This window comes from Lissotriton vulgaris, chromosome 11 (genome assembly GCF_964263255.1).
Source record: "Lissotriton vulgaris chromosome 11, aLisVul1.2, whole genome shotgun sequence".
Taxonomy (NCBI): Eukaryota; Metazoa; Chordata; class Amphibia; order Caudata; family Salamandridae; genus Lissotriton; species Lissotriton vulgaris.
In genome coordinates, this window is record NC_141699.1 from 275,229,591 (window position 1) to 275,257,275 (window position 27,685).

General features: G+C 45.6%; 1 protein-coding gene across 1 annotated transcript in view; it reads left to right on the forward strand.

Annotated features, from left to right (window-relative positions):
• LOC147679655 (uncharacterized) overlaps window positions 1-27,685 on the forward strand; it is a 215,292-nt gene that overhangs the window by 116,716 nt on the left and 70,891 nt on the right. The window contains exons 6-7 of the mRNA XM_086943234.1: window positions 5,547-5,681; window positions 21,988-22,080. Coding sequence (XP_086799360.1) covers window positions 5,547-5,681; window positions 21,988-22,080 — 228 coding nt within the window. The remainder of the gene's footprint in view (window positions 1-5,546; window positions 5,682-21,987; window positions 22,081-27,685) is intronic.

Here is a 27,685-nt window from a genome sequence, read left to right on the forward strand (position 1 = left end):
ATGTTTTTCGCCTACAGCCCCTAACGGGTCAATTGGGGATTCTTCAGGACCAGTGTATATTTTTTATAAAAGGGGGAGGAAAAAGGTATTCCTAACTCTAACACTACTGCAAGGCCGGTGCTGAGTGTCTTTTTGTCACCAGCGTTGCTCTTGAAGTTCCAGGGTTGAGACTCCTGCTCTGGCTCACGGAAGCCAGAGCAGAGGTAGGATGCAGACAAGTTGCGTGCCACCCATTCAATCGAGCAACAAAGTGCTTGTTTGGCATAACCCATCAGCAACGGACCTCAATTTCAGGGGTCACACCTATCCAGGTCTCCACACAGGTGGCAAAGACAGGTGGCAAAGTTTAAAGTCAGAACTAAATGGACGGAGACATAGCATATCAACTTAATGGCCAATAGTCTAAATATGGTATCCTGCAGACTACCAAATGCTCTAGAAATGCCTGTTTTTGATTATTCAAATGGAAATTCCTGCATAGGGTTTACTCTACAAGATCTATCCACGCAAACCTGATACACGTCCCAGAGGGGATGGACAAACACTGATTTTAAAATTATTTTGCGCTATGAAGTGGTACAGGATTTCTGGAGAGCACCACTCCTAAAGATACAGTCAGCTGTGGGAAATACAGTGCAAAACTCAACAGAACATTGTATTTTGGGCCTACACCTAAAGCCCAAAAAATAAAATAAGACCCAAATTTGCAGTACTAGTCTCATTTTAGCTCAAATATGATTTATGATATGCTGGCTACACTGAGGGGTTTCCAGCGATTGAAAAATGAAGGTAGGTGGGCGTGAGAAACGCATAATAGCCAAGGCCAACAAATGGCATTGGTCCACACTGAACCAAAGGTGTCAGTTGACCTTCAAAAATGGAGAGACCTGTTAGAACATTTATTGGAAACACATAGTACAGATTTTAACTCTGGGACAGGAAACCTGATTGTCGAATAAGAAAAACAAGCATTGCATAGCCAATAGGTCTCGCCTTTGCAATGCAATAGATGTTACTTTTGGTATTGTAAATAACAATGCCTTTTACTTTTTTTAAAGGCATTGCCATTTACAATGTCAATTGCTCAAAATAATGTCATTGCAGAATGTACAGAACAAGGTATGCTCCTTGTGCTGAATGTACAGTACACGTTAGGCTCCCTGTGCAGAATGTACAGTACAAGGTGTGCAGAATGTACAGCACAAGGTATGCTCCCGGTGCTGAATGTACAGTACACGTTAGGCTCCCTGTGCAGAATGTACAGTACAAGGTGTGCAGAATGTACAGCACAAGGTATGCTCCCTATGCAAAATGTACAGCACAAGGTGTGCAGAATGTAGAACACAGGGTGAGCTCACTGTGCAGAATGTGCAGTACAAGGTATGCTCCCTGTGCAGAATGTACAGCACAAGGGGGCTCCCTCGGGACAAACCACAGCTCCATGATCTGCCAGGGTGTAGAATCCATAGCCCTGTGAGTTGCTCGCAGTCGACAGACCCCAAGGCCTGTCACTGTTCGGAAACCGAAGCTGTGCGCAGTGTGCAGATAGCGCATCTCCGAGATCTTTGGAAAAGCCATAATAACCAGGGCAAGCACTGGACAAAAACTTCAAGGTGAGTGAGACGTGCTCACTGAATGTTGCACAGAAACTAAAGCCCAAATCGGGCTCACTGTACTGAAGCAGCAGTCCTTCGTCCTGTAACTGTGCAGGGAGTACACCTAAGGTATTCTCACTGAGATGAAAGAAACCCCCTAACATGTGCCTTCGGTGCAGAAACCACAGTAAGGTCTTTCACTGCGGAGAAACTCCACCCTCAGGCTCCTTGGGGTGCCAATGAGACTTCCTCAGTATGCAGAGGACAGAACCCCTGAACGGCGTAATATGTAGAAACAACAGGCCCAACATGTGCTTACTGCATAGAAACCACGGGGCTGCGGTCAGCTGTGTCTGCGTAAACCACAGCTCTGAGATGTGTCACTGCTCAAAAACCACAGCGCCAGCACTGTCAGTGTGCCAAAACCACAGACCCCGGGCATGTCATTGTGTAGAAACCAACGTCCTACGATCTGTTCACTGTGTAGAAACCACAGCGCTCAGATGGGGCACTGCAGAGACCACAGCACCAAGGTCTGTTAGTTTTGAAAACCACAGACCTAAGGTACGTCACTGTGCAGAAACCACAGCGCCAACGTCTGGTTTCTTCACTAATACATGCTTTGGTCTCTGGTTCTGCGCACCGACAAAGTCCTATGATATACTCATTGGGTAGCAATCACAGTCCCCGGGTGGGGCGCTGCACCCTATCACACCCACTGACTCCGTTGTGATGCGGCACTATTAATCCCACATGCACAGCTCAGCCCTGCTCCAGTCTGGCTTTTCACCTTTGCTTCTCCCTAGCACCACCCCTCCCCCAGATATTGTCTCTCAGAAGGATTCTTCCTGGCAGCAGAGATTGCTTCATTAAACAGTTCCGCTTCATTTGCCAGCTTCGAAGCCACGCTCGTTCTGCAACCGGGGACTGCGGGCAGGAGACCCACAACTCCCTGCAGTACTGTAATATTTCTTTAAAAATAAGCGAGAGGGCGGGGGCTATTCCCGAATGTCTCAGTAAACGAGGACAAATTGGGCATGATGAAAATGGAATCGAGATTAGCACGAGGGAGAGGTAGGAGTAATTATTTTTGAGCATCGGGGTGGCCAAGAGAGGGGCTCTGGTTTGTATATATAAGTAACCAAACAGCAGAATGTTTGCCCGTGCTGAGTGCTTGATCCTTCAGATATGACCATGGTCTAACTGTATTTTGAGAGCACCTTTCACCAGAGTCTGGCTTCCCCACCAGACAGCCTACGTGACCTTTCTCCACCCACTGTTTGCCCCCAGCCCTCATCAGAAGCACCCATTTAACGTTTCTTTCAAATGTACTTGTTCGTGTTTGCAGCAAGCTTATTACTCGTTGCTCTCAATTTTGGAAAACTGTGCAAATTTGGCGAGAGGTTAGAGATTTGACCAGGCACACACAATGTTGTTGTGTGAGCAATGTGGTTTTAGAGTTTTTGATTTCCTGTCCTGACTACCCAGTTGGCAACTGTAGCACAAAGGCATGCATTCTTCTCCTCGTGTGGTACCTGCGTGTTCTCAAGAATTGATGGACTGGTGAACGTGCTGACTCAGGTCCCAAAAGATGTGATAGTCGATGTAGAACCCGAGCTAATTCCTAAAATGGCTTCAGCAAAGGGGTACATCCTTACTGGCCAGTCGTAGGCTGCCATGTACGCATGTTGGCGGTAGTGTTGTATTGTAACTCATGCAGCGTTAAGATGTAGACGGACTAGAGGTCACTGCAATGGTACTTGAACCATCGCATGTGGGGGGTGTAGTATCACAAGCAGCCTCGCAGAGCACTTGCACTAGGGACGGGGGAATACTACATGCAACGTCACAGTGTACATTCTCCAGAGGAGAGTATCATTTCAGACGGGGCCTCACAATTCATGCACAAAAGCACCGTGTAGTATCACAAGCTGTCTCCCAGGCAACAGCACTAAAGGACAGTGAAATATCACATGCACGTTCAAAAAATGTATGTAAACGTGTCAAAGGACAGTGTAGCTCTACGTGCTGTTGTACAGTATACCCGCAGCAGAGGCAGTGAAATGTCACCACCCAGCTTCTTGGGAAATGTTTACTCCCAGAGCGTTTTGCTCTCGGGAGACAAGCGCAGGCACGCTAATTAGAAACAGATGGCCCTGCGCGCCGCTGCTGCCACCCGAGTGCAAAACGCTCTGGTAGTAAACATTACACAAGACGCTGGGACCTCCACACTCCTTTGGTCAATTGCGTACTAAAGCTAGACGCAAAGGCCAATCGCGTGTGAGGACCACAGGCACCAGCTTCTACTGAAGCTGAAGTGATTCCAAGAGGTCGATTCCCTATGCAGCGCATGCGCGCTGCGAAGGCTCGACCTAAAAATAAACACTGTGTCCTAAGCATTTAAATTTCCGATCCAGACATATATGTATCATTTTCTAAAATGTGACTGGCAATGCATGAGATGTAGTATAGCTAAATGTTAACATTCAAATTACCAAATTACAGACTAGGATGATCTAAACTGCACTGTGTAACAATGCTTCATGAGCTGTACTGTTTACATGTAACTTTGATTTGAGGAAACAATGAAAAATAAGAAAAAAAGCATGAATCATAGCAGGAGAAAACAAACTATGTCTCCTCATCAGTGGTTCTTTTTTAAAGGGCTGAGAAAGAGAGATTGTGACCCCTCCACTTCTCTTCAGCTTCCCCTATATGAAGTTAATGGCAGTCAGACACTTTTCTCACCTGACGGGCCTGCCCTGGAATTGTTGACTGCAGATATTCCAAAAATGAAAGATTGTTGGCACCCCCTTTCCACCTCATCGCACCAAGCACTACTCTGTTATCTTGTGTGGACAAAGCCAAACATCTCCGGCCTTTAACTACTTTAGATGACTTCACCATGTAGGAGGAAGCATAGTTGTCATGAGCACAGTGTAGCGCTGTATATGTAAATAAAGACTGGTGGCGTAAAAGAAGCTAATATGTCTTACTAAGAGAGCAAAAGGTCATTTGAGATAGTGTCAGGAAGTATGCAGGCAAGATTGAGGCACTTGCCTTACCCTCCCTAATCATCATGAAAGAGAAGGTCCAGACTACATGCAGAGCTCATAAGTCATCAACCACAGGATACAGCAATCAAAAAGAGAATGGGTTTGGGAGGAGCAGCTAAGCCTCAGGGACAAAGGAACAAATTCAGCAGAATCCCTAGACCACCATCTTGGTTGTATGAAATACAAGCCACACTCAGTAAATGTAGGACATTATATACAGAAATTCAGCTACAGCACTGAACATTCATGACCGGTGGGCTTCACAGATAGGAATTAAGGGTAGTAGTTTGAAGGAAAAAAGGCAGTATTCCTTACCATCGACTTAATTCTGTATACTTCATAAACAGAGCACAATTCTGAGATGGGGAGACTTCTACTAGAGAACCACTGTCAAACCTTAAAGCACCATACCAAGAAAAGACCTCTTAGCCAACTATCTGCAGTTTGCTGAGAAATGGACAAAAAGCACTTTGCTTGCATTGCACAACCCTGGGACAAATAGAAGGCCTTGAGAATCATTCAGTTTCTATCACTAAGGGGATGTGCGCACGCAGTGAAAAATCTGTATGCCAATATTCCAAGTGTGTGCATTGAAACAGACTGATATTATTACAATCATCTCTGGGTGGCCGCATATATTCTGTGGCGCTAAACAATGGACTATGTTTTGGTCCCTCTGTAACTCGATCCCCTTTCTCTTACCTTTACTCTACTGAATGTTTCTATATTGCTGTGTCACTGTTATGTATGAACGTGTCCCCACAGCTATGGCAGCATGTCAAATAAATTGGATCCAATTGTTGATACACACAAAATAACCCAAACTGGGTACAATAGAAGTTATCTCAATTCAAAATAAGACTAATAGTAAAACCTTGTTTATTGGACACCACAGGTGAATGGGGCTTCGGACCAGGCCATGTTGAAAAAACGTGTGATAGAACTTCAACAGCAAAATGATCAGCTGCTGCAGGAGAAGGAAGAGATGGAGCAGAAGCTGCAAATAGAGATCCTGCAGTTGAAAGAACACGTAGGTACAGGGAGAAGGAGTAGACATGCAAGGGGTCTGATGATACAATGTGTATATTTTTTTATCTTACAAGACTTTTTGAGCCATTTAAGTTGACAATGCCTTGAGAAAGAAGATCTCCACATGCCTTTTTTCTATATGTACTATACTTCTAACCCCTTTGTAGGCTCATTCTGCAAACAGAAATATAGCGTCTGATTGAAATTACAGCCTTGAACCCTTTCCTATCGAAGACCATAGTCCGTGAGCTGAGCCAGCTTAACTGCAGCCTTTTCAGAGGGTGTTAATGTAACCAGCTGACACCTGGTCTAAAATTCGTATTGCAGTGTTGAAAATAACCACGGGGACCTCTTTTCACAATTTCTGGTCATGTATTGGTAAGGCTGGGGAGGACCTGGTTCTGTGTCTATCATTTGCAAAATGGCAGCTTTTGGGCATTTCCAGGAGAGGGTTTTATGCTGGTTTCCAGCCATACTGTTTCAAAACTACAGCCCTTCTACTTCTTCCAAATGTTTAAAGATGGTTACGTTGGGCCATATTCTTTTGCCCCTTCAATAAGTTGACTGGCATAGTGCTAGGAACAAGAGAGATGAACACCCCCTCAGTGGTGTCTGTACTGGGGGTAGCTAGATGTCATTGTCCAACAAAGTGCTCCTCTTCTGCCTAAGCTCAGTGTCTAGGTTTTTGGCTACATTTAAATGACAGGGCAGTATATTTACATCACCAGAACATCTAAACCCACCTGTACCTGAATGACATGTTCTTTACTCCAGTATGCAGAGACCAAACTCTAGACAATGAGCTATGTATTGATCATTGTGTGCCTTTTTGTGAATGAAGCCAAGTCACCTTTGAATCTATACCAGCACCTTCTCTTCATCCGAGCAATGTTGGATACATCTCATGAAGCAGCATGGCCTCTACAAGATGGAATTTTGGTCCTTCCAGAAACATCCCAACAATTCCCTCTCCTTTGCTGAACCACAGATAGGCACTATCTGGGAACTTTGGGATTCTTGGCTTCAAGTGTGCATTTAGTCCTTCAATACTAGCTCAGAATAGATGGTACACAACGTCATTTTGCATACCCAATCTTTGTGGCTACTTATTTCCCTGAAATGGAAAAATATCTGGACTGGTGACACTCAGAAAACAACTCAGTTAGGACACCCTCCCGTGTTCCAGAAGTGGAGCTTATATCCTCGTCTAACCACAAATTGGGGTACTTGAATTGAATTTGTCGACTAGTTCCTGAAACCACTGGTCCAAAAAACTCCAACATATTTGAGGACACACACGACCACTTAAACCACGTAACAGGGCTGATATTTGATCAAAACACGAGTATACTAGTGGAGTTGCAAATCAAGAGCCTCTATACAAGCCTACCACAAGAGGCAACATTACAAATTATAGAAGAGACTCTCATAAAAGAAAATTGGTCCTTGAATACTCCCAGACACTTCATTTTGGAATGTTGTTGAATAGCACTAAGAGAGAACTTCTTCAAAGGTGAAGATTCACTTTATCTTCAAACTCGCGGAACATCCATGGGAAGCACATTTGCTCTAAGCATAGCTGGACTCTACTTAAGTGCCTGTGAAGAAAAACACATCCTACACAATACCAACCATTTCAAGACCCAGATACTATTCTAGAAAAGATTCATAGATTACATCCTCCTGATTTGGAAGGGCTCTAAAGATTCCATTCGGGATTTTCTCATTTGGCTAAATACTTGCGGTGAATACCTTAAATTCTCACACGGCGCACCCCACCACTCTTGATTTTCTAGATGTTACTATCTATGCTAAAGAAACAAGTTTGAAAACAAGAACCTTTCACAAACCTAAAATAAAGAATAGTTTTCTCTCACATAAAAGCTTCCATCCAAGACCACTTGGAGAGAATTTATCTTATAGTCAATTCTTAAGAATTTGCCGAAATCGCAGCGAAACACAAGAATACAAACAGGCAGCAGATTTAACAAAAGAACTACAACATAGAGCATGGGTACTCACAAACTTTCTCTTGGGGGCCAAATTTACAGTGTGGTTTGTGTCCGAGGGCCGCACCGGTGGGGGCGGGGTCAGCGGGGGTGTGGGCGGGCCTAGAGTAACAAAAAAAACTGTGACTATGAGGTTGAACACAGGTCCCTGCAGCGGACGTCTTCGTCCACTGAGCCACAAGACCCGCATAGACACATCTCTGTCTCTCTTTCTCTCTCTCTCTGTCTCCCTCCATCTATCTATCTATCTATCTATCTATCTATCTATCTATCTATCTATCTATCTATCTATCTATCTATCTATCTATCTATCTATCTATCTCTTTCTCCCTCCCTCTCTCTCTCTCCGTCTCCCTCCCTCTCTCTGTCTCCCCCCTCTATCTCTCTCTGTCTCTCTCCCTCCATCCCTCTCCCTCTGCCTCACTCACCCTCTCTCTGACTGTCTCACTCCCTCCCTCTCCTTCCCTCACCCTCCCTCTCCTTCCCTCACACTCCCTCTCCGTTCCCTCTCTCCTCCCCTCTCCCTCACTCCCCTTCCTTCTCCCTCACTCCCCTTCCCTCACCCTCACTCCCCTTCCCTCACCCTTACTCCCCTTCTCCCTATCTGTCCCTCACCCTCTTCCCTTTCTCCCTCCCCTATCCCCTTCCTTCCTTCACTCCCCTTCCCTCACTTCCCTTCCCTCTCTCCCTCCCTCCCCTTCCCTCACTCCCTCCCTCACTCACCTTCCATCATTCCCCTTCCCTCACCCTCACTCCCCTTCCCTTACTCCCTCACTTCCTCACTTCCGCTTCCCTCACGCCCCTTCCCTCACTCCCCTTCCCTCACTCCTTCACTGCCGCTTCCCTTTCTGCCTCCCTCACTCCCTCCCTTCCTCTGCCTCACTCACTCCAAACCCCCCCCTCACTTCCGCTTCCCTCACTCCCCTTCCCTCACTCCCTCACTCCCCTTCCCTCACTCCCTCACTGCCGCTTCCCTTCCCGCCTCCCTCACTCCCTCTGCCTCCCTCACTCCCTCACTCCCCTTCCCTTACTCCCTCACTTCCGCTTCTCTCACTCCCTCACTCCCCTCACTCCCCTTCCCTCACTCCCTCACTTCTGCCTCCCTCCCTCTGCCTCCCTCACTCCCCTTCCCTCACTCCCTCACTGCCGCTTCCCTCCCCGCCTCCCTCCCTCCCTTTCTCCCTTACTCCCTCCCTCCCTCCCTCACTCCCCTACTCCCCTTCCCTCATTCCCCTACTCCCCTTCCCTCACTCCCTCACTCCCCTTCCCTCACTCCCTCACTCCCCTTCCCTCACTCCCTCACTCCCCTTCCCTTACTCCCTCACTCCCCTTCCCTTACTCCCTCACTTCCACTTCCCTCACTCCCTCACTCCCCTTCCCTCACTCCCCTTCCCTCACTTCTGCCTCCCTCCCTCTGCCTCCCTCACTCCCTTCCCTCACTCACTCCCCTTCCCTCACTTCCTCACTTTTTCCTCCCTCCCTCTGCCTCCCTCACTCCCTTCCCTCACTCCCCTTCCCTCACTCCCTCACTTCCGCTTCCCTCACTCCCCTTCCCTCAGTCCCTCACTTCTGCCTCCCTCCCTCTGCCTCCCTCACTACCTTCCCTCCCTCACTCCACCTCCCTCACTCCATCACCCTCCCTTTGTCTCTGTCCCTCTGTCTCCGTCCCTCTGTCTCCGTCCCTCTGTCGCCCTCCTCCCTCTGTGGCCCTCCCTCCCTCTGTCGCCCTCCCTCCCTCTGTCGCCCTCCCTCCCTCTGTCTGTCTCCCTCCTTCTGTCTGTCTCCCTTTCTTGGTCTCCATTTCTTGGTCACACTCTCCCTCCCTTCCCTTTCCCTCCCTCTTCCTCTGTCTCCCACCCTCCTTGGATGAGGTTATATCAAGTCTGCTCACCCTGGCACCGACAATTAAATATTTTACCCATCGTCGTTGCATTCTGGTGAGGGCATGTTCTACTGTTAATTGCCTGCCTGAAGTTACCCTGAACTGAAGGCCCCTAACGAGGGGAAGGGCAATTCGCGCCACGTAGCACCAGCCAAGCTGTGCTCAGTTAAGCTATTCGCACCTGTTATTTTGACCTCACCCTCATCAGAGAACAATCTTGTCCACTGACCCTATTTTGTGCATCATACCTCACCTTCACACTACACATGAAAAATATGCCAAAATAGTTAATAGAAGATTTCAAAGCTTTGATTGGCTGAATCAATATCGGAAATCTAGTAGTAGAGATGTCAATAAGTATTTCTATTGGCCATGTGCGTCAACATTCAAATTATTGCCTTTCTGTTTCTCTGTATTTAATTTAGAGCAATCTGCCCTGTCATCTCACCCTGCCTGTGAAGTTGACGGGTGCGGCTGTGTGTGCCCTGGCTGAGACAGCTTCAGGGCACACACACAGCCGCACCCGTCAACTTCACGGGTCTTTAAAAGAACATTTGCATGTTAATGGGGCTTTGTAGTATTTCACCTCTTCGTAGGCCCCTGCAGCTCCACTCTGACTATGGAAATGAATCACCCGGCCCCCACAGAGCAGCAGTCTCTCGGAATCGCGCTCCGGTTGAAAATACTTTTTAGAAATGTTTCTTTAAAACACGGGTACTGAAAGGTCCGCGGGCCGCCAGGGAAGGCTTGCCGGGCCGCCAGCGGCCCGCGGGCCGTACTATGAGTACCCGTGACATAGAGTATACTCTCCGGATCATCACCAAATGCCAAAAAAGTGCATAGAGTCAACAAGGAGAAAGCCTTTTAGAAACAACAGAGAAAAAGAAATGAGAAAGATATCCTTACGTGTGTGACAACATACAACACGGCTTTCTATATGATAAAATAATCTATCAACAAACACTGGAGCATAATTACATCAGGCAAACTACAGTGGCCTAAACAAGGGTTTGCCCAAGAGAACCATTTGTGACAAATTGGTCCACACATGACCGCCTACACGAATGAAAGAAAATACTGTCCTTACCACATGGGGTCTACAACCAGTGGTAGAACACTTTCCATGTGGAACTTGTGCTGTGTGCCACTTAACCCCTTCGCTGCTCATGACGAGCTCAGCTCGTCATGCAGTACACTGGTCATGTGCTTATGACGAGCTGAGCTCGTCATGAAATAATGTATTTCAAGCTTCTCCAGCACAGAGGGGGAATTGCCTTAGCAGTCATGTGGTTAATAAAAGCTACAAAAACTCTACAACTCCCAGAATAACTGAAGTGGACCCTGAGACGTACCCCCAATTGCAATACTACGCATGCAATCTACATGATCACTTGTCCGTGCCAATTAAAATACATTGGCATCACCTGCGGAAAGATGAAAATCCAGATTGGATAGCACCGGAGCAATATCAGGTGTAAAAAAAAAAAAACAGCACATGAGCAACCACTTCTTAACCATGCAACACACAATAATGATTTGGATCGGGTGATCCTAGAAACCTTGGACAACATAACCAGTAATGCAGAATGGATCCTCTTTTCAAAGGAATAACCTTTGATAAACAACTTAATGACACCATTCCCTGGTTAGCACCTAACTCACATATGCAACTAATATACATGACAGCAAGAAAATGTATATAAGAATGTCATAATGAATCGGTGCAAGTTACTACCATTAATAAGCAACCATCTCAAGTCTCACAAAGTTAAGCAAAGTGCCTCTCTTAATTAAAACAAATTGACACTGCATCTTAGAATGGACCCATCTCAGAATGGGTTTCGACCGGGTCACAGTACGGAGACGGCTCTCCTGGCCACTACTGAGCATCTGCGGTCCATTCTTGATGCTGGTCAAGAGAGGTCTGCTTAATTCAGACACTCTGTTCATCACCACCCCCTTTTCTGAATCGTTTTTGGCCACTATAGGTGTGGCAGGGTATACTCAGACATGAGTCCCTTGCTCACTGCACCATCAGGATTCAAGCAAGCCGGGCCGACGACGGCTGAAATGCCAGAAACCGGTTCCCGGAAGCTTCTCTCCTTTCCAGTGAAGAATTGGCTTGGTAGTCTGTTCTGCCCTGTTCCCATGATGCACTGGGCCAGGGACAGACTAATTTGCATGTAGCCAGGTTCTGAGCTGGGATGGTGCAGTGAGCTAAAAAACGGTGATGGATCAAGCCCTGATCTTTGGACTGGGTAAGAGTGGTCTGCTTAATTCAGACACTCTGTTCATCACCACCCCCTTTTCTGAATCGTTTTTGGCCACTATAGGTGTGGCAGGGTATACTCAGACATGAGTCCCTTGCTCACTGCACCATCAGGATTCAAGCAAGCCGGGCCGACGACGGCTGAAATGCCAGAAACCAGTCCCCGGAAGCTTGTCTCCTTTCCAGTGAAGAATTGGCTTGGTAGTCTGGTCTGCCCTGTTCCCATGATGCACTGGGCCAGGGACAGACTCATTTGCATGTAGCCAGGTTCTGAGCTGGGATGTTGCAGTGAGCTAAAAAACGGTGATGGATCAAGCCCTGATCTTTGGACTGGGTAAGAGTGGTCTGCTTAATTCAGACACTCTGTTCATCACCACCCCCTTTTCTGAATCGTTTTTGGCCACTATAGGTGTGGCAGGGTATACTCAGACATGAGTCCCTTGCTCACTGCACCATCAGGATTCAAGCAAGCCGGGCCGATGACGGCTGAAATGCCAGAAACCGGTCCCCGGAAGCTTGTCTCCTTTCCAGTGAAGAATTGGCTTGGTAGTCTGGTCTGCCCTGTTCCCATGATGCACTGGGCCAGGGACAGACTAATTTGCATGTAGCCAGGTTCTGAGCTGGGATGGTGCAGTGAGCTAAAAAACGGTGATGGATCAAGCCCTGATCTTTGGACTGGGTAAGAGTGGTCTGCTTAATTCAGACACTCTGTTCATCACCACCCCCTTTTCTGAATCGTTTTTGGCCACTATAAGTGTGGCAGGGTATACTCAGACATGAGTCCCTTGCTCACTGCACCATCAGGATTCAAGCAAGCCGGGCCGACGACGGCTGAAATGCCAGAAACCGGTCCCCAGAAGCTTGTCTCCTTTCCAGTGAAGAATTGGCTTGGTAGTCTGGTCTGCCCTGTTCCCATGATGCACTGGACCAGGGACAGACTAATTTGCATGTAGCCAGGTTCTGAGCTGGGATGGTGCAGTGAGCTAAAAAACGGTGATGGATCAAGCCCTGATCTTTGGACTGGGTAAGAGTGGTCTGCTTAATTCAGACACTCTGTTCATCACCACCCCCTTTTCTGAATCGTTTTTGGCCACTATAGGTGTGGCAGGGTATACTCAGACATGAGTCCCTTGCTCACTGCACCATCAGGATTCAAGCAAGCCGGGCCGACGACGGCTGAAATGCCAGAAACCGGCCCCCAGAAGCTTGTCTCCTTTCCAGTGAAGAATTGGCTTGGTAGTATGGTCTGCTCTGTTCCCATGATGCACTGGGCCAGGGACAGACTAATTTGCATGTAGCCAGGTTCTGAACTGGGATGGTGCAGTGAGCTAAAAAACGGTGATGGATCAAGCCCTGATCTTTAGACTGGGTAAGAGTGGTCTGCTTAATTTAGACACTCTGTTCATCACCACCCCCTTTTCTGAATCGTTTTTGGCCACTATAGGTGTGGCAGGGTATACTCAGACATGAGTCCCTTGCTCACTGCACCATCAGGATTCAAGCAAGCCGGGCCGACGACGGCTGAAATGCCAGAAACCGGTCCCCGGAAGCTTGTCTCCTTTCCAGTGAAGAATTGGCTTGGTAGTCTGGTCTGCCCTGTTCCCATGATGCACTGGGCCAGGGACAGACTAATTTGCATGTAGCCAGGTTCTGAGCTGGGATGGTGCAGTGAGCTAAAAAACGGTGATGGATCAAGCCCTGATCTTTGGACTGGGTAAGAGTGGTCTGCTTAATTCAGACACTCTGTTCATCACCACCCCCTTTTCTGAATCGTTTTTGGCCACTATAGGTGTGGCAGGGTATACTCAGACATGAGTCCCTTGCTCACGGCACCATCAGGATTCAAGCAAGCCGGGCCGACGACAGCTGAAATGCCAGACACCGGTCCCCGGAAGCTTGTCTCCTTTCCAGTGAAGAATTGGCTTGGTAGCCTGTTCTGCCCTGTTCCCATGATGCACTGGGCCAGGGACAGACTAATTTGCATGTAGCCAGGTTCTGAGCTGGTATGGTGCAGTGAGCTAAAAAACGGTGATGGATCAAGCCCTGATCTTTGGACTGGGTAAGAGTGGTCTGCTTAATTCAGACACTCTGTTCATCACACCCCCTTTTCTGAATCGTTTTTGGCCACTATAGGTGTGGCAGGGTATACTCAGACATGAGTCCCTTGCTCACTGCACCATCAGGATTCAAGCAAGCCGGGCGATGACGGCTGAAATGCCAGAAACCGGTCCCCGGAAGCTTGTCTCCTTTCCAGTGAAGAATTGGCTTGGTAGTCTGGTCTTCCCTGTTCCCATGATGCACTGGGCCAGGGACAGACTAATTTGCATGTAGCCAGGTTCTGAGCTGGGATGGTGCAGTGAGCTAAAAAACGGTGATGGATCAAGCCCTGATTTTTGGACTGGGTAAGAGTGGTCTGCTTAATTCAGACACTCTGTTCATCACCACCCCCTTTTCTGAATCGTTTTTGGCCACTATAGGTGTGGCAGGGTATACTCAGACATGAGTCCCTTGCTCACTGCACCATCAGGATTCAAGCAAGCCGGGCCGACGACGGCTGAAATGCCAGAAACCGGTCCCCGGAAGCTTGTCTCCTTTCCAGTGAAGAATTGGCTTGGTAGTCTGGTCTGCCCTGTTCCCATGATGCACTGGGCCAGGGACAGACTAATTTGCATGTAGCCAGGTTCTGAGCTGGGATGGTGCAGTGAGCTAAAAAACGGTGATGGATCAAGCCCTGATCTTTGGACTGGGTAAGAGTGGTCTGCTTAATTCAGACACTCTGTTCATCACCACCCCCTTTTCTGAATCGTTTTTGGCCACTATAGGTGTGGCAGGGTATACTCAGACATGAGTCCCTTGCTCACTGCACCATCAGGATTCAAGCAAGCCGGGCCGACGACAGCTGAAATGCCAGACACCGGTCCCCGGAGGCTTGTCTCCTTTCCAGTGAAGAATTGGCTTGGTAGTCTGTTCTGCCCTGTTCCCATGATGCACTGGGCCAGGGACAGACTAATTTGCATGTAGCCAGGTTCTGAGCTGGGATGGTGCAGTGAGCTAAAAAACGATGATGGATCAAGCCCTGATCTTTGGACTGGGTAAGAGTGGTCTGCTTAATTCAGACACTCTGTTCATCACCACCCCCTTTTCTGAATCGTTTTTGGCCACTATAGGTGTGGCAGGGTATACTCAGACATGAGTCCCTTGCTCACTGCACCATCAGGATTCAAGCAAGCCGGGCGATGACGGCTGGAATGCCAGAAACCGGTCCCCGGAAGCTTGTCTCCTTTCCAGTGAAGAATTGGCTTGGTAGTCTGGTCTTCCCTGTTCCCATGATGCACTGGGCCAGGGACAGACTAATTTGCATGTAGCCAGGTTCTGAGCTGGGATGGTGCAGTGAGCTAAAAAACGGTGATGGATCAAGCCCTGATTTTTGGACTGGGTAAGAGTGGTCTGCTTAATTCAGACACTCTGTTCATCACCACCCCCTTTTCTGAATCGTGTTTGGCCACTATAGGTGTGGCAGGGTATACTCAGACATGAGTCCCTTGCTCACTGCACCATCAGGATTCAAGCAAGCCGGGCCGACGACGGCTGAAATGCCAGAAACCGGTCCCCGGAAGCTTGTCTCCTTTCCAGTGAAGAATTGGCTTGGTAGTCTGGTCTGCCCTGTTCCCATGATGCACTGGGCCAGGGACAGACTAATTTGCATGTAGCCAGGTTCTGAGCTGGGATGGTGCAGTGAGCTAAAAAACGGTGATGGATCAAGCCCTGATCTTTGGACTGGGTAAGAGTGGTCTGCTTAATTCAGACACTCTGTTCATCACCACCCCCTTTTCTGAATCGCTGGTCAAAGTGCGGCCATGATTTTGTTAGATCTCAGTGCCGCCTTTGACACAGTATCGCATGGCATCCTACTTCAGCGGCTAGAGGACGCTGGGGTGATTGGGTTGGCTCTGGAATGGTTCAGATCTTTTTTGACCGAAAGATCTTTCAGAGTGTCCGCTCCCCCGTTTCTCTCTCAGGACCATTCCATCGACTAGGGGGTACCCCAGGGCTCGGCGTTGAGACCTTCATTGTTCAATCTTTATGTTCAGCCTCTGGCTGCTCTCCCCCGGCAGTGGGACCTTACTATGGTCTCATATGAGGACGACACACAGCTTGTTGTTACCTTGGCTGAAGGGTCTTCTCCGAATGTCTCTAGATTCAGAGATGGGATGACGGCTGTAGCCGAATGGATGGCTACCAACTGCTTGCAACAAAATGCCAACAAAACTGAGGTTTTGTTTGTCGGGAAGAACGCAAGCCTGTGGAGCGAGCATTGGTGGCCAACTGCACTGGGTGATATTCCTACGCCAAAGGCAGTGGTTAAAAATCTTGGGGTATGGATGGATTCATCTCTCAGTTTTCAGACTCATACTAGGAAAGTAGCTGGCACGTGCTTTGGCCTTCTGCAGGGTCTTAAGCCCCTTCTGAAGTTTTTTTACCCGTCTATACGTCAGCTGATTGTACAGGCGACCATTCTAATAAAGCTGAAATACTTCGGATGCAAAATGTTCAAAATGCTGCAGCCAGAATCTTGGTGGGTCTTCCGCGATTTGGTTCCGCTGCTGGCACTATCCTATAAAATTCAGGAGAAGGAGCTCTGTTTTCTATATGACTATCCGAAGGTTGCATTGGCTTCCTATGGAGAAGCGTATTCAATTCAAGACATTATGTCTATCTTTTAAGATAGTGAAATTTGCTAGGCCTAACCTGTTGAGTAACTTGCTCACCCCTTATGTTCCCTCCCGCCGGCTGCGTTCGGCTGGACAACATCTGGGTGTCATCTCATGGGTCAAGCGCAGCCGTGCAGGTGGGCGGTCTTTCCGCTGCCTTGCAGCCAGGCTGTGAAACTCCTTGCCTGAACTGATTTGGTGCATAGACTGTCTGCTTGCTTTTAGGAAAGGTATTAAAACTTTTCTCTTTCCTTCAGTGTAGTCTCCGGTTCTAGGGTGGCTGCCATAGTTTTAGATTGTTGTGTGTGTTATACCTCTTAGCTGCAAGCGCGGGGACGCCCCTTTGCTGGGGCAGCTGTGCGTTATATAAGACCCTATAACATAACATAACATAACATAACTAATAACTCGAATTCCAGGAAATCTTCCATGTGATTAATCGAAATCACTGTTCCAACATAACATAAGGCAGTCTTCTTTTTATGTCTATCGTTCCATGGCCAGTCTTTTCTAAATCACAACACATATCATATTTAACATATTTTTCTGATTTTCATTTAAAACTAATGTACATGAGAGCAAGCAAATGCAGTATGCTCCATACCCACATCTTGAAAAGAAAGTCATAATGAATCACTGCAAGTTACCACCACCAACAAGCAACCATCTCCAGTCTCACGAAATTGAGCAATGTGCATTGTTTGATTAAAGCAAATTAACATTAATCACTCGCGCTCCAGAAAACCTTTCATGAGATTAATCAAAATCGCTGTAGTCTTCCTTTTATGTCTACCAGTCCATGTCCTGACTTTAGTTAAACGTAACACATGCAATATTTTATTGAATTTCATTTACACTGTGTAAAATATCGTTTAAAGATCGTCGCCAATACTAAGTATGTATCCAAGGCGTCATGACCACCCAACTCCACTCATAATACACTATGATGTCTACCCGGTGTTTTAAATGCCCCATTTCATCTTATAAATTCAGGCTGATTTCAAATCAGACGCAAAACGTACACAGAACGGGTTAAATCCAGCCCAGTGAACACAATTTCTAGCCTCACACTTCCCAGAGGCTCTCCCCCTTTTCAGAATGAAGTTGAAAACTTCTGACTCTGTAATATATATTGACAGCTTCAGCTGACTGACCACTTATTGGGGCAAGTTTTTCAGATCCAGCTAAACAGTATACTAGGTGTTCCCCATGCACAGGAAGCTACAATATTACCCTAACAGGTACACTCTACCATTTGGTAATCCTTCTATTGTTTTTAATTTTCATTATTATATAACATAAATACACAAGGAAACATTTCTTGTTCATAACTTTAAAAGGGAGCTTGAGAACACTCCAGAGTCTCACAATGTTATATATCTAATAGTCACACCGGGTGCTAAATGGATCACAAGTAAACTTCAGAAGCCACAAATATTGTATTGCATATCCGTCTTCTTTCTGTTATGCCTTTTTCAGTTCTAGGTCCAAGTTAGAACCAACAGCTGTTTCATAATCTGAGCTAAGTGTGCTTACAGAAGAAAATAGGTGAGTGACCTAACTCATCCACAATTTTTTGTATGTCAATGAAGCACCCTAAAATGTAGGTCTTCAACTAATATGGTCCTGATGAAAGCCACGAGACCCATTAGGGCTTATATTGGCAGATACATGTTGACCTGATTACCAGGTGTTGTGGTCTAATAGGCTGCCCACATCAACACCACCCAGTTTTTAACCTTATCATTGTTTAATTTTGTAAATCGTTTTCATTGGACAATAGATGATTTTAAGCACTTGCCACTGTCGTTACCCAGACAGTCTCCGTCCTGGTGGAGGATGCAGTACCACTTGGAGAACGGGATATTCAAGTGGTGAAGACCTGATGATCACGCTATCCACTTGATCACGCCAGCAGAAAAAAACATACACCGTGGGCAATGACAGCATGGTTGAGGGTCTCAAAAACATTTTTCAGAGACTCTGGCATAAGAGACAGTAGTGGTTCATTCCCTCTTTTGATCTTAGTTCTTGTCTGCACTAGTACCTGTGCAGTGTTTTACATTAGCAAGCACCCGCTCACCACAATTTGCCATCTATCATTGACAAAAAATGGATGCGTATCTTGGTTAAGAACACAAGTACATCAGGCATCAATAATGCATGGTTTACGACTCAAAGTGGACAGGCACATCTAACCCACACACGTTAAGAGTTTCAGCTCAATGCGCTCTTCACGCTCTTTCTGATCTGGGACTGCTTCCATTCATTGATGAGCAGAAACTCACTCTTCCTGGAATATATGTCCAGATTCCGTTGATGTGATTTATTCCTTTGTGAATTTTCATCATAATGTTGCACTCCTAACCCCACAATTCTAGGAGGATCCTGCAGTGCTGCACTACCATGGCAGATGCATTTGTGCCCAATCAAGTCTGGTTTTAATCTCAGAGCTCAAAAATGCCCCACTCCATTTTTCACTCCTATAGGGTCTAGGATTGTTGAAGAGGAATATTTCTCCACCTCTTTCCCGAACCATTAACATATTCTCACCTAGATTACCATATGGATATTTGGAAGTTCCCCAAGTTGACAGAGAACTGTGCACCTGGTGCCAGTTGAAATGCAGTGACTCCTTGTGTTGTGCTTTGTATAGCACTATGCAGGGCCGTACTGGCCGTGTAACTTATCTGTCATTTCCAGTGGGGTCTTAAGCCATTGAAAGCTGTTATTTGAGGAGCAGAGGGCTGCCAGTGGACCTTCAGAAAGACTCTCCAGCTCCTCAGGGTTTGTTTCAGAAGGCACAGTGGTGATGTGTGGGGAGAGGAAGAAATAAAGAAGGAAAGAAAGATAGAGAGGGAGGGAACAGAGGCATAGAGAGGCTTAGAGCTAATTTAAACCTTTTTGTCAGGGCTTCTTTTGGTTGTCAGTCTACCCTAGATTCAGGTCAGTTGAAGGCATCTGGGCAGAGTGACGCAGATCTTAAACAACTGTTCTAAATGTCTAAATGACACCAGGGAGATGTTTTTTCCCTCCAGAAAGTTCTTGTCAAGGGTCAATGTAATCATCAACTCCACTTGTTTCCCCCTTTCAGAGATACCTTTGTGTTTGGATCTTAAATTTCGTACTCTCTATTTCTACTCCTTGAACCCTCTGTGTTCTGTTCTGCAGTTCTAAAATTCATCATTAGCTCCTGCTCAGATGCTCAATTTATATGAGCAACTTAAGAGATCAGTTATGTAGAGGGCCTTTGTGTGTTTGCAACAGCAACCTTCCCCATCTAGAGCTATGGAAGGGCATAATAGATACAGGCTATCTGATGGGAAATGTCCAAGGAATGTCATTCTATAATAAATATTTGTTCATGTTCTGTCCTTCTTGCACCAGCTTCCATTTAACAGCTATCAGTCCTCGTTGCAGGGAGAAACCTGCAGGTAATGGGTTTGAATTCAGGCAAGGTCGGTTCAGCATACATCTTTCTGAGGTTGATACATTGTGTACCATGAAATTAGATAATAGTAGCATCAGTAGTTAACAGTGGTAAGAAATGCCAAAACTACTAAATCAAACACACTATAACAATGTTATTATTGTTATCATCACAAGTCATTTTTGTTGGCCAAAACCTTGGGTGGCGCATGCCGTTTTAGTTCAGGAGTTTCATTGCGGGAAATCAGTAAGTAAACCACACTTTTCACAGTCCCGTTGTGATCTTCTCAGCCCAGACAAACCTTTGGCCTTGAGAGTCCTTTCAAAGCCAATGAGATAACCACTAAAGTGTCCCCAAGCAGTACTGTATGTCTAGAAACTGAATTTGTACCCAGTTACCTCTGTCCACGACGTCTGTGCAGCTTCACATGATTCGCCATTGCATCCCAGCTTGGTTGGCTTTATACAAATACCTTCACATACATATGTGTCTTGCAAGACAATGGGCTCTTTTTCTCAGGGTTCCATACAAATGTGCCTTGCCCAGTGTAGTCCTTGGAACTGCAATTGGCTGATCTTTCTCCTGATGGCCATGGTACACAATGGTCAAATATTAAACTGTGTCTTTCCTATAGTACCACCATAAGAGCCACACATACAATGGCAGCAGTAGCAAGGAATGGGAAAAAGAGCATTCAGTGGCATGTGTATTGCCATATGCTAAAAAGTTATATGGCACTGAAAGTACAAACTGAAGTTCAGCAAATGTGGTATTGCAGTTGCAGTGCTGTCATCTATAGAAGGACACAGACAAGCTCAAATGCGGGGTATTCTAAAGCTTCAACATCTGGTAATACCTCTATAAAGAAGATCTAATATTAGTCTGCTCCTCTGCTTATAAAGTCACACAAGTATCAGAACTTTAAGAAGCCGCCCTTACACAGCAAGGAATACGGTTCAAAAACAGACTCCTAGCCATAGTGAGCACTAGCCTCTCCAAGCCCTATTTCAGGTGAGATAGAATTGGGGGTGTCCCAAAAGTGTTGGGATATACAGATTTAGTTATGAACTTGTCATGTGAGTCTGTGAGCTGTAAATGTGGCCCTTCTTTACACACTGTAGCAGAGAGGAATCTGGTGACAGGTACTGAGGACTCTGGTCTCCTTTCAGGACAGCTAGCCATTGGCTCCTGGTGTGTTCTAGTGAGCTTTGCAAACATAGTCAGTAACATATGTGCATCCAAAGGAGCAGGCGTATTTGCTGCCAGCACACATTTTTTCTTCATGCTTTAAATAAAGCCTTATGTAGAATTCTTCGAGAAATTGTTCTCGGCTTGATCCTGGTGTCTGCAAATTGACCAGTCCTTTCTCCAGCTTTAATGATTGCTGCTGCAAGATCAGCCTGTTGCTACATCCAATGAAGCAGCAGGACTTCATGGTAATAATACCTGGCTGCCAAGGTACAGATATGGACGACGCTGTTGAAGGTCACGAGTTGCAGCGAAAGGTGCAGATATTCTTTATCTTCACAAGGTGCACTTTGGTGTGTCCAGGGCGCAAAGGCAGAGCAAATAGGTGACTTGGTCTTCATTCCTGTTAACAGGTCCAAATGATGCCCCCCATGCATCCAGAGTCAAAAATCTATAGTAAAAATAGAGGGTCTGGCAGTGGCAGCTGGTTGATGTGAAAAGTGGTGGGAAATAAACACCTGTCCCCGAACGGTAGTGAGCAAGTGACAAGTTTGGTAGAAGCCAATCTCCTGCAATTAGTTAACAATAAGGCATATGCAGCATCTTACATACTCCTCTGGAAGATTGAGTGTGTATCACCCTAAAATGAAAAAAAGAGTTATACCTACATAAGTGGAGAAAAATACATCATGGGCAAAAGACGTTTAGGTTGATGTTGTCTTCCTTGACAAAATATATGAAGACCGTGTAAGGTGTGAATGCGACTAAAATGAAAAATGAATTTTATAATGTATTTATGTATGTTGTTACTATTTAGATCAGAAACGTTGCAAGGGAGAATGTGCAGATGTCTGAAGAATTAAAACGTTATCGGCGCTCGGAAGACCTGGAGAAGAAATTGAAAAAAATGGTAAATAATTATTTTCAACCATTACCCCATCTGTGTCTTAAACCCTTCTGAATACCAAAAACCTTTTCCCTTTGTGTGACCATGCCCTGTCACTCTGCATACCTGTGCCCTGTACCCCGGCACACCCTGCCCCTAGCCACCTGCAAAATGGAATGCTATGTAAATTTTTCCAGAGCCCTCTGGTTGCGATCTGCATTCTTTGACACTGTCCCTGTACACACCTAACTATTGCTCCTGTGCATACAGTTACGCTGCCACTCTGCAAAGCTAGGCCATGCTGCACTACATACCAGGCCACCTAATTTTTCATTCCTTGGTCCTTCTTTGAATACCATTGGCCAGTTGCCCTCGTGTGTCCGCTGCTGTTTCCTCAACTCCAGATATTCACTCAGCCCCTCTGCCTAGCTAGAACTTGGCATACTGTGTGGCTAGATTCTCTCATCTACAAGTCTTGCCCCTTTGCCCCTTCATACTGTGTACATGGTCCTTTACATACCTTCTTGACCCTCTGTGTATTGTCACTCTTTTTACCTCTCTAGCTACCCTTTTGTTGCTCCACTTTCCTTGCCCATCTGTATGCCATGCTAGTGGTCATCTTCATACACTCTTTTTTTCCTCCTCTGTACCCTGTTGTTGCTCCATTGCATTCCTCACCCTTATCGTCCTGCAAACCCTGTACTTGCCCCCCCTGTCTGGGCGATTGCACCTCTGTCTACCTTGTCCTTACCTTTGCATTACCTTTCCTTGCTGCTCCTGCATACCTTTCCCTACTAATCAGCACACAGTGTCCTTATTCTGCAGTATTTGCCCTTACTTCTTTACCTACAAAGTCCTGAACCCTCTGTATACCTTGCCACAGTCACTCTACGTTGCTTGTAGTTGCACTGTACATACCTTTTCCATTCCTTCTGTGCATAGCATATCCTTACAGCCCTGCACTCCTTGCCCTTGTCGCTCTCCATATAATGTGTTTTCCTTTTTGCATACCCATTCCCCTCCTCTCTACATGCTGTGGTTTCTTTACGCTGTAGGTGCTTCCTTCCTCCTCAGGCACATCCTTACCATGCTTGTCTGCATGCCTTGACGTGTGCATGTCTTTGTCCTGTTACTCTGTGTGCCCTGTCCATGCTTCTCTAAATGCTTTGTTCTTACAGTTCTGCATAGTTTGTCTTTGTCCTCTACCCACCTAAATGCTGCAATGCGTTATGTCTCAGTTTGTTACATCAGTATGCTCCACTGCATACCTCGTTCTCACTCATCGCCACACCTCGTTATGGACCCCTCATACATTGTTCTTGCCCCTGTATATACCTTGTTGTTGCATCTGTACATACATTGTAACTCTTCTTACTTTGCTCTTATTTTTCTGCATGGCAATGCTTGCCACTCTGCATGCACAGCTCTCATGCAGCATTCATTGTTCCTCTGTTTACTCTTCCCAGGCCCCTAGGAATACATTGTGCTGACCCACTTGTCCTTGCTCCTATGCTTACCTTTCACTTGCAGCTCTGCATGACTGGTCCTTGCCCCCATATATGCCTTATTTTTCCCCGTTTATATCTTGTCCACACCCCTTGACATAACGTATCCTTCTGTATTCCTTTACATTTCCTCTATGCATACATTGACCTTCTATATGCGGTACCTTTAAACTTATGCTCTGCATACCTTAGCCCTTAACACCTTCTATGCTCAGCTCGTCATGAGGCACGGTGCTTGTGTGCTCATGACGAGCTGAGCTCCTCATGAGCCGTGGAACGCTCACACGCGGGGATAATTCCCCTGCTGTGCTGAACGTTCCACGGAAACGGGTGTGGCACGGGGGCACTGTGCGCGCACCCCCGCCCCCCAGCACAGCCGGGGAATTACCCCCGCTGCAAAGGGGTTAATTTCTGAAATGGCGGGCTGTGTTCCTCTGCATACCCAAGCTCTGCCTCTCTGGATGACTTGTTTCCTTCATACCTCTCAACACACATTGGCTGTGTCCCACTGTATCAGATGGGTTTGCCCCTCTCCATACATTGGTCCCACCTCTCTGCATACATGGGTTCTACCTCTCCAAAATATTTGCTTCCACCTCTCTCCATATATTGCCTCTACATCGCTTGTGTTCCAGTGTCCCTCACTGTCTACATGGGTTCAGTCCCCTGTGAGCATGGATTCCACCTTTCTTCATACACTGTTTGCCCACTAAATCCTTTGACGCGAGCCCACAACATTCTTTAGCCCTGCTCACCTTTTCATAAAATGATCTTGCCCTTTCACTTATTGGCCAGCCCCTCTTTTAACATGTATTCTGCTCATTTGGGCACATTGGCTATGCACTTCTGCTAATCCTGGTTTTGTCTTATGCGCACATTAGTTCCCATCCTCTGTCACTTTTAAGGTGTTCATTTGGCTTACTCCCAAAAAGTATTTTCATTGTGCTGCATGCCTTAATCGCAATCCGTCTCCTTTGGTATACCCTGACAGGTTTTGGTCAACGCATTTTTTACCTTTCTGAGTTTATCTTGGTGCCACTCACCATATACATCCTTAGCATCACGTCTCCCTGAAGACATCTTTAACACCCCTGGCAGTGATTTAAGACAAGAGTATATTAAGGGTGGTAATAGGAAATTGGCCAAAATCTGAAAATGTCTTGTCTGCCTTCCTTTTGGTTTCCCCAACTTGTTTAGTGGTCAAGAAGCTGCATAGTTTCCTATGAGCCTAAGCAGCAGGCCATCCACCACAAGACTATTTAAGAAAAGACCACCCATCTGGGGGCCTTCCAGTGCTGTTTTTGCCCATCTGCTACTGTTTTGCAAGGAGAGAAGAAGTGCTTTTGGTAACTGATTTTTTGTTATTCAGAAACAATCTACAGCGTTTAGAGTATACTTCCAAATTTTTTTTAAAAATAGCCAACCATACCACCATCGCATTGTGAGCTAATCAATTAGAACCATTTTGCTAAAAGTCCTCCTACTGTACTGATGGAATCATTTTCAGTGACAATCCCCCAGTGCATGAGCAGCAATGTATAGATTTGGTGAGTGTGCCAGGGTGTCAGAAGTGATGCCTCGAATGTCCCAATGGTGTGGTGGTCCCCTGGCCAGATCTTAAATGAACCACTTAGACACCACTCAACAATCATGAGCTCCCTGCCCTGCATCTTTTGGAACATTTCTAGGTGCTTTTGACTTGGATTCTCTTCACCTGTATACTGTTGATTCCCTGAACTGCCATATGAACTAATTTAGAGTTGAGTGGTCATGGATTAATCTTCATTTTCAATAGGAAATTCTAAATCTGGTGGAGGATCCAACAGAGGAATTTCCACCTCAGTATTTTCTCTATAATAGGAGACTTTTCCATTAGCACCAAGCTCAAAATCAAATCTTTTCTCTCCGGTGTACCAGTGTACATCTATTTGATTATTGCATCTCTTGGAACCACTAAATGTTTGCAGGTCTGAATCTGCCCCCCAAAATGCATACCCTGGTATGAAATATATATATATAACTAACAGGGATTCCAGGAAATTGACCTTTTGACATTTAAAAAGACAATTAATTAATCCAAAAAGTTTTCTTTGCATAAATTGCAGCAAAGCATAAAGAAAAAGAAAAAGAAAAAAGGTAAGAGTGACCACAAACAGTTTCCAAAAATGATTATTATTAGAAAGTCGAGTTTATTTTACAAAAGACCTATAACAATCCAACAAATAACCAATTAGTGTTCAACACATTACACAAACAAATACATTTTGGGCATTAATTAGTGTTAACAAAGGACATAAAAACTAATTTGCAATGGGTTTACAATGCAACTAAATAGTCCCCAACAATGAGAACAGCTATGGATATCCATCCGATCCCAATTTGCCAATAGGGCATTGACAGCGTTTTGACCCTAATAATTCAAAGGGTCATCATCAGGACAAGAATAGTTTGGAGCAGAAAAGACTAAGAAATCTAAAAGAAATATTAAGGGGGACCTTAAATGAAAATAATAAATATTTATAAAGGAAAAATAACGTACTGCAACCATGGCCATATTTCTCACGTCTGGGCCAATAAGCGCAACCAAGGATTAAATCATGAAGATGTCCTTCTGTACAGATGAAAAGCACCTACACAAATTCAAATAAATAATGACAACCATTATATACGACCATATACTATTTGGCTAAAACAGGTCACCAGTGAAAACCTGTAAAAAATAAGCGGGGTGCTAGACAGTGATTCCATCATCAATCCAGAAAGACAAATTAATTGTGCCAAAATGTGATTCTATCAGGATACCACTTTTAAAAATCACATCAGTGTATCAATACACCCTAAAAAATATGTAAATATATATATATTACCACTCACATTAATTGTGGCAAATTGTAAGATTCCAAGCGAGCAATGCTTCTTGCTCATTTTAGCAAGGTATGCCCCTCACAGTCCTCCAATGTATGCTGTAATTAAGAGCCCCAAACTTTTATCCGCCTAAACAACAACATTTAAAAACTTAATGATGTCTGTTCCAAAATCTACAACTACAAGGCAAAATGCAAGAAACCATAAACACTGGCTCACCAAATAGCCAATATCAGAACAGTCTGCACAATGTCATAAAATTCAATGAAAAAGTCAGAGCGAGAATACCCTCTCTACAAAGAAATATAAAAGGCTCTTCATTCTGGTCATGTGCTTTTATTGCCAAACCAGGGCAAGTCTTAAAATAAGACTAATGGCCTGATTTGGATCTCGGCGGGTTGCTCCATTACAACGGTGATGGATATCCCGTCCGCCAAAATATAAATCCCATAGGATATAAAGGGATTTATATTGTGCCGTTGTGACGGTCGGAGTAACCCGTCCGCCAAAATCTAAATCATGCCCTAACTTACCACAGAGACAAAAATAAATCCTCCTAACACCCAGTGAACAGCAATTTGATCAGTGCATAATAATACGGGTCTTGGCGAGCAACGGCGTTTTAAGCTGCTCTGATCCCATAGAAATAGAAACAAGCATTGGCGATGCCAATTCATCTTGCATTTACGAGAGTTAGAGCAATTGGTGTTTTAAATAACAATGTCTTTTACCCATGTATTATGGAGTGGAGTGAAGCGTATGTATGTGGTGTGGAGTGCAATTTTGTGGATCGGATTGGAATTGTTGTGGAATTGCGTCGCATGGAATTGTGTGGAGTGGATTTGTGTAGTAGAATTATGTGGCATGGTGTACAGTGGAATTATTTGGATAGAAATTATGTGGTATTGAGTGTACTGGAATTATGTGGAGTGGGATTGTGTGTCATGGAGTGTAATTAGGGGGGGATGGCCTGTTGAATTTTTTGTGCATTGATGTGGAATTCTGTGGTGTGGATTGGGTGTATGTGGTGTGTTGTGTAATTGTGTTGCTGAGTTGAATTATATGGTTTGATGTCAAATTATGTGGTGTGGAATGCAAATGGATGAAGTTGAATTGTGTGGCGTTGAGTAGAATTATGCTGATTGAAATTATATGGCATGGTGTGAAGTGCATTTATGTGGGTTGTTGCTATGTGACATAGAGTGGATTTATGTGTGGTGTATTTATGTGGTATTGAGTAGAGTGTAAGTATGTGGAGT